General features: G+C 40.4%; 1 protein-coding gene across 11 annotated transcripts in view; it reads right to left on the reverse strand.

The window, feature by feature from the left end:
* The window catches only part of AUTS2 (activator of transcription and developmental regulator AUTS2), a 984419-nt gene that overhangs the window by 538219 nt on the left and 433318 nt on the right, over window positions 1–12882 (reverse strand). For 10 of the 11 annotated variants that reach the window (XM_019493306.2, XM_014608106.3, XM_014608107.3 and 7 more), the window contains one exon: window positions 10497–10532. The exons of the other annotated variant lie outside the window; for it this stretch is intronic. In XM_019493306.2, the coding sequence (XP_019348851.1) occupies window positions 10497–10532 (36 nt within the window). The remainder of the gene's footprint in view (window positions 1–10496; window positions 10533–12882) is intronic. 11 annotated transcript variants of the gene reach the window in all.

Below are 12882 nucleotides of genomic sequence, written 5' to 3' on the forward strand. Positions count from 1 at the left end.
GCAGCAAGGAGCTTCCCCACCTGGCCCCACACTGCCCTGCCATGCTAGGTCCCGCCAGCTGGGCCGTGGAGGCCCTGAGGGGAAGGCAGCAGGGCAGGGAGTCCAAGCCTGTAGTCCGCACCTGCCCCATACACAGATTAGGGGGGCACATGCCCCCACTGCCCCTTCCAGGAGTGCGTGCAGCAGCAGGCATCCAGCCCCACGCCTCCAACCCCTGGACAAGCCTCCTGCGGCTCCATCCCGCTCCCTGCCCAGGCCCTGCAGCTGCACATACTGGCCCCAGGCCCAAAGCCCCATGCACGACCCAGGCTGGGCAGCAGCCCCAGCCCTGCCCAAAACCCTCCCTCCCCCACTCAGACTTACCTGCGGGAGCTGCTCTCCAGGCTGCCTGGCAGCCATGTGCATATGTGAGCAGGCACATGCACATGGCACCCCCTGCCTGACCACCCTTCTCCCGCTCCCTCCCAGCCCCTTGCAGCCTGCAGAGAGCTCTTTGCAAAAGTGGAAAATCCATGTGTTTCTCTGTTAAAATGAAAAATCCACATTTTTCTCAGTTAAAAGGGAAAATCCACATTTTTTTCTGTTTTCCATGGGAAGCAGAAAACCCAGATCCCTGATCATAAGTGAAGACAGCAGGATTGGACCCTGGGTGTGAGTGAAGCATGGCTGACAACCTTTTAAAGGTGATGTTAAAGAGTCATGAAAATTAGGCCTGTCATCGCTGATCCCGTTTCATCTTGAGGATTACAGAGTCCTTTCCCTTGCTTGTGATAGTAGCAAATCCTCCCCAGAGACCCAATGCTACTTTCCTCCAAAATATTAAACTCACAATACATACATTGAGCACTGCTGAGCATTCAGTTTTAATGATCTGAAACTGAGACCCCAAGAAGATGAAGGCTTTGTATATGACAGCTTAACTGCTTGCAATCAAACTAATTTGCAGTACGATGACCTGAAATGAGTTTAAAAGCACCATAATGTATGTTTAGCAATCAGTGAAGCAATTCTTTATTATTCAGATTCACATTTGCAATTTGTGTCACATGTTATAGGAAGATGGGAGGGGAAGGAAGGGGAGAAAAAACAAAAAATAATAATTCTTTTTGCTTCACAAGAGCTGATGAGCAAAGAATGTACTTATTCCAGGCTAATGGAAAAAAATAATAAAAAAGGAGCTACAGTGTAATACAGGGCGTTTGATGGACTGAATTTAGAGTGACAGCAAAGAGCAGTTTGCCTGTTGCCTGAATAAATCTTACAATCTTTAAAAAGTGACAAATAATAAAGTTTTATTGTTATAAAAATGCACATTTTTTTTTTTTTTTTTAAGGACCGAGGTAAAGACAGACTACGATGCTGTGCAATTTGGGAAAGTTTACTAGGAACATCACTGAAAATGTTTATTAATATCATCCTACACTTCTGGCAATTGCTAATCCAATCCACTACCCACAAGCTGCAATTCTGTTTTCTGCCGCACAGCCCACATAGGGCACATCATGCAGATTTTTTTAAACGGGAGAGTCAGCCGATAGATGATGAAAGCTGCCAATAAAAATAAATTAATTTAATTGACGTTTAGAATTTTAAAAAAAGGGTCCAACTCCACCTATTATTTGGATCCTTTCTCATTTTGTCACCATGCCGTCTGATGAAGTATCTTGAGATACACTGATGCAATTTAAAAGAAGGAAAAATTAATGTCAGGCTGTACACCAAGTAAATGAAACAGCACTGGCAACTTCCTGCAGTAATACTATGCAAATATGATATACAGAACTGAAGCCCTAACTGAAGGATTGTTATTTATGGAATAAATATAACAAGAGAAAAAAAGTCTCTCCAAAGGCCAAGGCAGGAGCAGATGTGGTCAGCAATGTGATGAAAGGTCTCCAAAGATAATCTTATGCTTCAGGAAATGGAGGCACTTATTCCTCTTAGTGTGGTCTAGATCAGTACTTGTTAACCAGTGAGTCATGACCTGCTAGGGGGTCACCGACTGAGACACTGAATACATCTGGGGATGAGCACCAGTGTCATTCATCATATCGAAGAGTCACCTGTTGATTGCATTTGAAGGAGGCTGGGTTATAAGGTTGAAAACCAGTTCAGTGGTCTAGATGTGCAGACAATTCTGGCTTAGCTTTGCTCACTTGGGTACATCATTTCAGCTGCGTCTGCGTTCCTTTTTATTTAAAGTGTCAATAATTGTTTAGGCAGAGAAGGTTCCTTGGGTGAATTTGATATCTTTTATTAGACCAACCCAATAATTGTTTACTCACTTGACAGGAACATTATGACAAATGTTTGTAAACTGGTTTTCAACTGCAAAATACTGTCTTAATTATCACAACACCAATGTCATACATAGTGGTGCTGGCCTTTGTGATGCATGATATGGTATCCATCAGAAAACTGCAAAATCCAGCAAAAAATCTGGTGTGTCCATATCCCATGCACTGGTACAGGCTAGGGATCAACTGGCTAAGCAGCAATTTTGCAGAAAAGGTCCCCTGGCTACAGTGGACAATAAGCTGAATATGAGCCAACAGTGTGTCCTTGTTTCAAAGAAAGCTAATGGCATACTGGGCTCCATTAGTAGAAGAGCTGCCAGCAGATCAAGGGAAGTGATTCTTCCTCTCTATTCAGCACTGGTGAGACCACATCTAGAGTCCTGTGTCCAGCTTTGGGCCTCCCACTACAGAAAGGACCTGGACAAATTGCACAGAGTCCAGGGGAGGGAAACAAAAATGGTTAGGAACCTGGGGGACATGACTTCTGAGAAGAGGCTGAGGGAACTGGACTTATTGAGTCTGGAGAAGACAAGACTGAGAGGGGATTTTAATAGCAGGCTTCAACTACCTGAAGGGTTCTTTCAAAGAGGATGGAGCTGGATTGTTCCTAGTGGTGGCAGATGACAGAACAAAGAGCATTGGCTTCAAGATGCAGCAAGGGAAGTTTAGATTAGATATTAGGAAGAACCTCCTCACCAGGAGGGTTGTGGGCCACAAGGACCAGGCTGCCCAGGGCGGTGGTGGAATCTCCATCCTCAGAAGTTTTTAAGACCCAGTTAGACAAGGCCTTGGCTGGGATGATCCAGTTGGGATGGTCCTTCTTTGAGCAGGGGGTTGGACTAGATGTGACCTCCTGAAGTCCTTTTCAACCCTCATTTTCTATGACCCTACGATTCTGCGATCTCAGGGAAGAAAGGTTAGTGCCTGTGTCCTGTTCAGATGCCAGTCAGAGTAATTGCTTTTGTCTGCCTAAACTGTTCCTCTTATTTCAATTGGATAAGTTATACTTCACTTAACTTCTTCAAGAATTGTGCAGTTTTGTTTATAAAAATATCTGCTATAGTCCAGTTATCATCAAACTTGACAGGATTTGTAAAACTTAAATGCCTGCTTTTAGTGTCCTTTTTTGCTTTGATGGTCACGTTGTTAGCATATTCTTTAATGTGCCCCAATTATTTACACAAATTTATGCTCGGGACAACATTGCAGTTTATAAGCATTAAAATTAATTGACCCAGGGTAGATTTTATTACATATAATGTATTTATTTGGCAATGATGATGCATCACTTACACCAGCTGTTATGGCGCATTGCATTTTCAGTGGCTCCAGGAAAATTAAATGCAACATCTAAAAGATTTCAAATAAATAAGAGCCATCATGATTATCTGGTTTCACTGCTCCACTCTCAATATTCTGCATTAAAGTTTACAAACCCTGATAACTTCGCCCTTGGAGATCCTTCTATTGGGAATCTGGTCCACTAATCTTGCATCAGAATTTATTACCAGAAGGTTCACAAAGTATGTTGCTAGCTTTCCTTCTGCAAAGAATGGGCACAGAGAGATTTTAAAGTAGGGATGAAATGTAGTACAGTATACCCTTTGCAATGATAGTTGGTAAAGCTAATTACTGTGAGAAAATTGGAGATCATTCATTAGCCTGCTAAACAAATTAGGATTTGTTAACAATGATTTATAGTGCCAAGCACTGGATAACAAGAATTGTCTTTTCAACTGTGTTTGCAGAGGACATGACAGTTTATTAACTGTGGTGCATCGAAAGAGCCAGTCACTGGAGCGCTTTTGTAAAAATGCATTGTATTTCAAAGGGTAAATATTTTTACATGAGGAAAACACATTTAATTGTTTGGCTTCTGAAGTCAAAGCACTGGAGATAAATTAAGTGTCTTGCAATATCTGTAACACCAATAACTCTTGTTTACTGATCCTGCTGGCAGTAGGGAAATGCAACATAGAATTAAAACAGTGCATTCCCCTTCATAACCAGCCCCAGTTGCATTTTTAACTTATTTCACACAATGTTTTTGGTATCCAAGCCACACGCATTTCTAATCCTATGGAAACTGAAGTGTCTTATTTACACATCTAGAATAGAGACCCCTAAAACGTCCCAGGCTGAAAATTGTCAGGTCTGGTATAAACATTGACCGCTACAGCACAGGCTCAACTGAAAAGCATCTTAAAGTCAACTAATGCACAAAGGAGAAAAAAACCTGTTGATTACTAATTTGGTGTCTACAGCAACTTGGAGCACATTTTGTTATATCCCAAATTCAGCTTCCACCTCTTGGATATATTCAGGGATGGGTTTGTGTGGTCTGCAGAAACAGAAAGGTAGCAGTGCAGCTCCATGCCCAAGGCAGCACTGGCTCCTTCTGACCCAACAGCTGCTTTTGCACCTCTCGACAAAGGGATGCTGCTCCGGTCGTGTCCCATCCCTGCCCCCCAGTTTCACTAGTGCACAGAAATAAGAGTGAAAGACGTCACATCCTTTTTGGCCAGGTGCATAATGAAGCAGTTGGCCTGATCCTGTATCCTCATCCATTTTTTAGAGCGGAGAGCTGACACATGGGTCTTCTATGGTCACTACTCAAGGTGACTCGCTCTTCACTTGATGTCCTTGGGATACATTTCTGAAATGCTGTGTACGGTAACGCACCCCTGCACAACGTTTGGTCATCTCAACCCACTCGGGCCAAACTAGACAGCACCGCTGAGTGACCTAGAGTCTATGGGACGATGCTTTCAATTTGTTTTTGCCTAAGTCACCACCCCACCGGCAAAGTAAAACATCTTTCAAGGAGGGTGCAAGAAAAATGAACCAAAAACAAACAAAAAAGCCACCCACTTATCCTTTTTTTTTTCGCCCCCCCCCCGAACATTCCCCCCTCCCACTTCCAGTAATTCCCTTTCTCCCACAAGAAACATGCTTCTGCGCACAAATTGCATCCAATCTCAAAAATCCCAAACCTCTGTGTTGGCGAGGGTGGTTGGGGGACACACGACTGTGTTCCTAACCAAGCCAAAACAAATTGTAATAAAAAGAAAAATCATGAGCATCGCAATACACATAGCCTGGATAATTGTACCCCTTCCAGACAAGCTAATAAGGACAAACCAATAAGACCACAGATTTCTATATTTCAAGAACTATGACAGACTGAGGAATCTAGCATCCTTGGGAATGTTTTTTTCTTCTTTATTGTTTTTAAAGGAAAAATTGCTAAATAATTTAGATTTGATTTCTGGGTATTTTGTCGTGGATGGCCAAACTTGGTTATATTCTTTTACACAACTTTGATTTCACATGATTTATGGCATGAAGAAGGCAGAACTCGGACTGCCAAAATTGCTTTCTGTACTCAGATGAAAGAGAGAAAGACATTACTGTTATTCAAAGCCCAATCATATTCTAGAGCATCTCTCTACCTCTGAATGTAAAAGTCGCAGTTAGTTAGAAAAGGGCTTTAAAATCCACATGTTTTTATAACTGGTTTTAAAATCCAAAAAAGTTTTGAAAAGACATCCCAACCATTTTCCAATTATGATATCTACATTTCTATGTTTGATGAGGAACAGGGATAATTTGCAATGGAGAAAAAACCCCAAGGACTATGAGAGATCTGTTCAGAATATATTCGGTTACAATTCCTCAGGTCATACTAATACTAACAATAGGCCTAGTTCTTTTCTCGGTGTTCATGAAAAATGGAAATCAAATCAACCTAGACTTGACCAAAATGTGAGAGGATAGAATCAGGCCTCATAATGTTATACATCTCTTCCCAAGTGACTATACTGTTAATGATCATCAGAAGGAAGGATGAGAAAAAAAAATCATCCATGCCTGTGAGCCCTGCCATGCCAAGCTATGGAGATTTGACAAATGAAGTATTACTGTAATATCTGAAAGTGGCTAACAAATATCTTATCAAATTGAGAATGATGGAAATGAGGTCCTGATTAACTTCTTGCTTATATTCTAAAAATGTGGTGGGGGGGTCTACAGTTCCTCAGTTTTTAGCAAGTATGGAGTGAAGAATGTGTGTGCGTGTATACACATACACACACACACACACACACACACTCCTCATTATACATATAGATATATCTATGAGAGAGAGAGAGAGAGAGAAGCCACATCATATCAACCACATCTGGTTCATAAATGTATCAACCAACATTAAAAACAGTTTGGTTTCTTGCCCTCCCTACACCTACAGAAGATCAAAACAAACTATTAGGACAGATTTTGCTTGTTATACAAAGACGGTTTTGTTACTGGGATGAGACGCCAGATTTAAGATAATGTCCGAAACTACCCATGTTCACAGCAAAGTTCAAACTAAAATAAAGTGATTCACGTAGCCATTTTTGTTCCACTAGCAGTATGCAGCATGCACAAGCGTTGCAGATACAGGAACTTCCTAACAGCAAAATCTTAGCGCATCTCAAATGTCTTGCTTTAGAGTAAGTGCTTGATTTTAATACATAAACTAACAATACAGTCAATTAGCATTTAAGATATTGCACCTGGTGAGCACTAGGAAATAAAATACTGCAGGCCAAATAATTGCCTCTTTAGTTCTTACTGGACAAGAGCTCAGGCAAAACAAAACAAAACACCCGCTGACCTTAAGGAAGAATTAAATTTGAGCTGCTCTTACCATATTTTAGGGACTATGTAGAAAATAGAGATCATTTGGGCTGCCCACTAGATATACATGGTCATTTAGTTGAAAACATGCGGAATAGAAAAGTATTCTTAATACTAACGGAAACACAAACTAGTCCAATGCATGTCCAGATTTTTTGCCAGCAGTATTAAGATATACATCTCAAATAGTCTACAGGCCTAATTATATTGCAATTATGTACATCTATGTACGAGTGAACATTATAAAGAAGCATTATAAAGAAGCATGCATATGAATTTTAACATTCACCCTCCTTCCCAAAAGGTGAAACTTCTGTGAGGCTTTCCATTCCCTCTTATTTTGTCTAGTTCGAGCCTTCATGCCAATAAGCTTATGCAAATGCAATTTTTAGAAGATGCTCTCATCTCTGAATTTCTGCTTAAAACTAATGCTTTAAAATAACTCTGAGACGCAACAGAACCAGGCTAAGAGGATGGATACCGGCAACTTACAGTCCAAGACTGACTGAAAGGGAGGAAGTAGTCACAGTGCACCCACACTTTAAAAACCAAATAAGGCAGGACAGAAATAATCACAACACTCAATTAGTGCAGTACGCCTCTGTTATTGTCCGCTGAGTTGTCTATAGTTTTCATGATAGATATACTAGTAAAATCTCAATCTGTTTTCTTAATATGGGTGTGTGCGGTGCACCTAGTGTGCAACGGGGCAATTTTCTCACCAATGAAGACAGGATGTTAGATGGTGGACGGAGGGGGGGCTATTAAAAGAAGCTGATTTTCAGTGAGGAGGAACAGAAAAGAGAAGGGGAGGTAAAAAAGCAGCAACAAGCTTTATGATTAAAAAATAAAATAGTAGAAGAAAGATTCCATTAATACTTAATTTACCAGCAAATCTTTGTTGTTTTTATATCCGTACCTTACAGCTCAGGCAGTTTGGTATGAGATCGGCTTCCATCTGGCTCTCCAAAGGCACGTGTCAGATTTGGGTGGATAATAAAGCTAAAACTACCAGCCATTTTATCTTACCTGAGGCAGGCATTTCTTCCAGTATGCTGCGGCATCAGCTGGTTTTGTAACATTTTGATACAATATTTACCAAGCAAGTTCCCAAAGAAAAAAATGTTTATTACTTTCTATTAAGCTCAAAGCTTCCGCTTCTACAGTTGACACTTTCCCCTAACAAAAATAATTCTGATATTTTTTTCCCCCCAAGTTATATGTGGAAAACAAATGAGCTTTTCCTGGCTAAAGGCTTTGTTAAAAAAAAGAAAAAAAAAATTCAAGTTCATCTTCTTTTGCGCTTTGATAATACAATAATTAAATTCATTGGGAACACACAGACTAAGTGGATCATTTTGGAGCATTTTTCTCATTGTCTGGTACTGCAGAAAACATCTGGGTTGTATTAGCTTGATGTAAGTTAATAATGCTATGGGCTGCTTTTTAAAAAAAAATAAGCAAGGTAATCCCAAAAAACTTTTCCAAATTAAAGAAAGGGGGGGGGGGGGGGGGAACCTCCAAGTTTCATCCAAAATTATGTAAATGTAAAGAAAACCAAATCAAACCAAAAGAACCAACTGCTTTGTAAGTAAAATTGAAGGACGTCTTCCACAACTAGAATATTGGTTACAACGGGGGGGAAACAGTCTATATACACAAAAACTTGCAGTTTGGCACAACGCACTAGTGAAGCTTAATAAGGAGTTTTCTCCTTTACTTACCACCAGAGTCAACAGCATAAAAATCCCAATGTGCTGGCACTAGAAGAAGGCCAAGGCTCTCTTTTTTTGTCACTCAACTTTCAATTTAGCGAGAAATAGAAACTTCAAAGCTTTTGGATGGAGCACAGGGAATGCTGACACCATCCAGATTTTAGTTCTAGTGGACCAACCCACATACAGTATGGTGCAAAGGAGTGGCAGATGGCTTTTCTTCTGTTACCGCTGCTTCCTAAATATGAAGTTGAAAACTGCCCTTGCATGAATGTAGATTCAGCTTCCACAACAAGAAAAAGGTTGGTATATTTTTAAAGACTTTTGTTTTATACTATATTCCAGAGCATCCCTGTGGTTTTCCACAGGCTATAAAATATAGGTGCCCGGGTGCAAACAAAGCAAGGAAATGCTGCTAAGCTAAGGAAAGACACTGAAACTTTATATAAGGTTACTCTTAAGCTGTTACAGACATTTCCCCCCCTCCAAAATCTGCATGGTTCAGCAGAGGAAGAGGGGGGTAGGAAATGGGAAAGCTGAAGGAATAAAACTGCTTTTCCCTGTCCGTGTTCGTTTTGCCTTGCATTGATTTAGGTTTTGCTACAGTAATGAAAATGACTGGCAACCTTTTTTAACAACTGATTATGTGTTCTTCATACCTTTCCATTGGTGGGAAGATTAACACTCGGTCAGTGCTGAAGCCTGATGCAGATCCAACGGGACACCAATTCTCCAAGCACTAAGAAATCTTTGAGTTTCAGTTTTACCCTTTACATGTGAGGCTGTTTCTCATTTACTTTAAGCCCATGTCCTTCTAAAGGATTGCAGACCTCTATGGGAAGGGACTAATTTCATTGTGTACTAACAAAAGAAAATTACACATTGGGAAATTGGACAGGATTACCTTAAAGCTATGTACTGTATGTGGTTTTCTTTTCCTTAATGTTGGATGACCAAATTGGAGCAGCCTCTGATTACAATACCTACTAGAGGAAAAGTCTGTCTTTGATAGCTTTGCTTTCCAAAACATATACAGATCTTTATAAAGATCTAGTTCTCATCCTTCGTCTGCTATTAGACAGGCAGAAATAAGTCCTACTTCGGGGATGTATAAATTCCATTACAGTATAAAATCCCAGAGGAAAGAGGGAGTGTACATTGGATTGATTGGGATTTGAGTAACTCTTTGAATCCTTCTTCCCCTACTTTCCTGTGTAAGTAACCTACAGATCATTTGAGCAAAACATTGATTCATTGATTAATCAATTGGTCTTAGACCTGATTCTCTCCTTATGTAACGTGTAAATCTGGCATAACCCCATCTAAGTCAAAATAGTTTCAGCAGTGTTTTCTCCTAGGACATACCTAGTTTAACCACAGAACTTGGATCTGTGCGATAACCTGCGACTGTGGGATGCAGAAAATCAGACACACCTGCATAACGAGGCACTTTTGTCCTTAAAAATCTATGACTCGATAAAAACCGGTGTAAAAGGAAAACCAAGAACCTGGCATTGCATGTTTATATTTGCCATACAAGCGAAGTGCAATGGGAATTTGTATAATAAATATAAAATTATAAATTATAAACTGGCACCTGGTCAGTTCGGGCAACCACGGTCCAGCGAGTCTGGGATATATTAATAACATATTACTTGAGATAGAAATGGAAGAAGATCAGTTAACCTATCAGACAGGCTAACACTGGGTATTTATGTTTGTTCCCACATATTAGGAAGCTTTTGTTTCAGGAGTAATGCTGTGCTGTTCAGAGGCACATGTGTTAAAGTTGAGATACACTTACAAAGTAGCCTGTTCCCAAGCTGGAGGGAGCTGAGCTCTGCAATAAAACAAAAAAGACAAAGTGGAAAGTCAGAGACGGTTTTTAACACGTTCCAATCCGCATAGCTCATTACCAGCCCCTTCCAAGCTTTTCATCACTACATCACAGAACCAATGTGCTGCCCCTTGTCATCTGCTACTGAAACAAACACGGTGTTGCTTAATTTTTCCCTTTACATCTCTCAATGACTCTGAGACGGTAACGTGCTATTTACTGAATTCCAAGCTTCTGCGGTGGACGTAATTGCCAATTTATTTGACAGGCAGCTGGGTAATGAATTAATGATGGCATTTCGCCCTGCGCTGAGACTAAACAGACACTCATCAACCAGCCTCCCTGACATGCTGACATTCAATGCCCTGGACTCCAGCTACTCAGCTTTGTGGCCACAAAGGGGCAGGCGGGATGGGGAGAGGAAAAGAAGCCATAGACCAGCTCCAGACTGAAAAGCCCACTGGGTTTGGATGACTTTTTCAGTGTATGACCTGTTTGTCAATTTATTCCCAAAAGACCCCGGTTAGTGCACACACAGTACTTTTCTAAAATGAGACATTTTGTAAACATAATTAGTAGTCTGAAATGTGAAGAACGTGCAGCCGCAGAGAAGCAGCTACAGTCAATGCCCCATTTCCCAGAGAACCTAGTTACTAAATTTCCAATCTAGGTGCCCAATTTTTTTTTTTTTGGCAAACCAAGGATTTTAAAATAAAAGGTAAACCAAAGAGCAAAACATCTGCAGCATGAAAGAGACTTTAAAACTTAAAACGCTTTAAAATAATTAATAATAATAATAATAATAAAAAACACAAGGGAAAAGAAGCAGAGGATTTAAGCTGGCATAAAAAATGCACCTTGTCATTCCATTTTGGTGTTGGAAACGACTCTAAGCTCCACATTCACAGGAATTAAGAAGATGAAAGGTTTTGTTTGGTTGGTTTTTAATTTAAGCAATAGGGATTACACAGCTGGTTTTCTTGCAGAGATGGAGGGAGATCTGAGCATCTCACTCACAACCCAGGTCACTGCCTATTACATTATAGGATAAATTGTCCATGTACTGCAGACCTCAACACCTGAAGCATTTCACATGAGTCTAGATAACACGCTTAAGAAATATAATGTCGAGAACTGTTCTTTACTGGCCAGGGAGATAATTGAGATGAGCCAGCTGGCTTCCTTCAATCTCCAACTTGAAAAGCTCAGTCAATGTTTTGGCTCCCTGGCATAACCTTACTTTCAATAATAACATAATGCAGGAAGCATCAGAGATGGCACAGGAAGACATCAACCAGACTTGGCAGGTCAGAGAAAGCATGCAGAATTACAACTCTGTATTTCAAGTTATTCCAAGGAAGCCGTGCAGGAAGTCCTCTCAGGGCTAGGATTCAGTCCAGCAGTAAGAGCGATTTGATTATTCAGCATCACACTCAAAGATAATGCCCAACAGGACCTCCTGTACCTGCTGCTAATGAATTTAGCATAAGAGTACTGAGTCACATCAACAAGCTGAGGGCCAACGGCCCCGCTCATGGTATATAATTTAGCATATTACTTCACCAATTAAGTACAAAGTAGAGAAATTCAGAGTGGTACTTCAGTGGCATACAAAGACCTTCTAGGCCTTAAAACCAAGCAAAGTTAGAGATACGGTTACAAGTGATCTCCTTGGGCCATAGTCTGAAAGATACCGCCGTTTCTGACCCATCTGCCTTATAGTTGTTCCACCCTATCTTACATGAACAATTTGACCATGAGGAAGCAGAAGGTGAGCAGCTAATGCTCCTTATTCCTCCCTGTATTCCTCTAGTGCATCTATCCACACCACTGAAGGAGTAGAGATGATGTTACAACTCCAGATCCATTTTTCTTTTTTTAATAATGCATGTAATTTGCTATGGGTTTTTTTAGCACTTTATTTGCTTTTATCATTTGTTTTCTGCTGTTTTAATTTATATAAGAATACTGCCTGGCAGAGTACTATACCTATACTGCTTTAGTTAAAGCCGCATAATGTTTTTCATTCTAATCCCATCCTCAGTCACCTGCACCTATCTGAAACCTGAACTTTTCCAGCTGAAATTTTTCAAGTTTGCATCCTGCCCTTACACATGCAAGGCCCTTTCATTTGTTTTGAAAGTTTCAGCAAGTTTAAGTACCAGTAAGAATGATCAAGCATATTTATTTCTCATAATGTATTTCTTGTCATTTCTTTGAAAATCTCACTGCGGTAATGGCTAAAGGTAAAAAGTGGAAAAGCAGCAGCAAAATAATCGTAATTGAGGAGAGGTTCCTTAGGGAATTTCCAGGAAATTTGGTTTTGATTTCACTGAGCTATGGCCCTTTGAAA

The sequence above is a fragment of the Alligator mississippiensis genome, chromosome 14 (genome assembly GCF_030867095.1).
Source record: "Alligator mississippiensis isolate rAllMis1 chromosome 14, rAllMis1, whole genome shotgun sequence".
In the NCBI taxonomy this organism is placed as follows: Eukaryota; Metazoa; Chordata; order Crocodylia; family Alligatoridae; genus Alligator; species Alligator mississippiensis.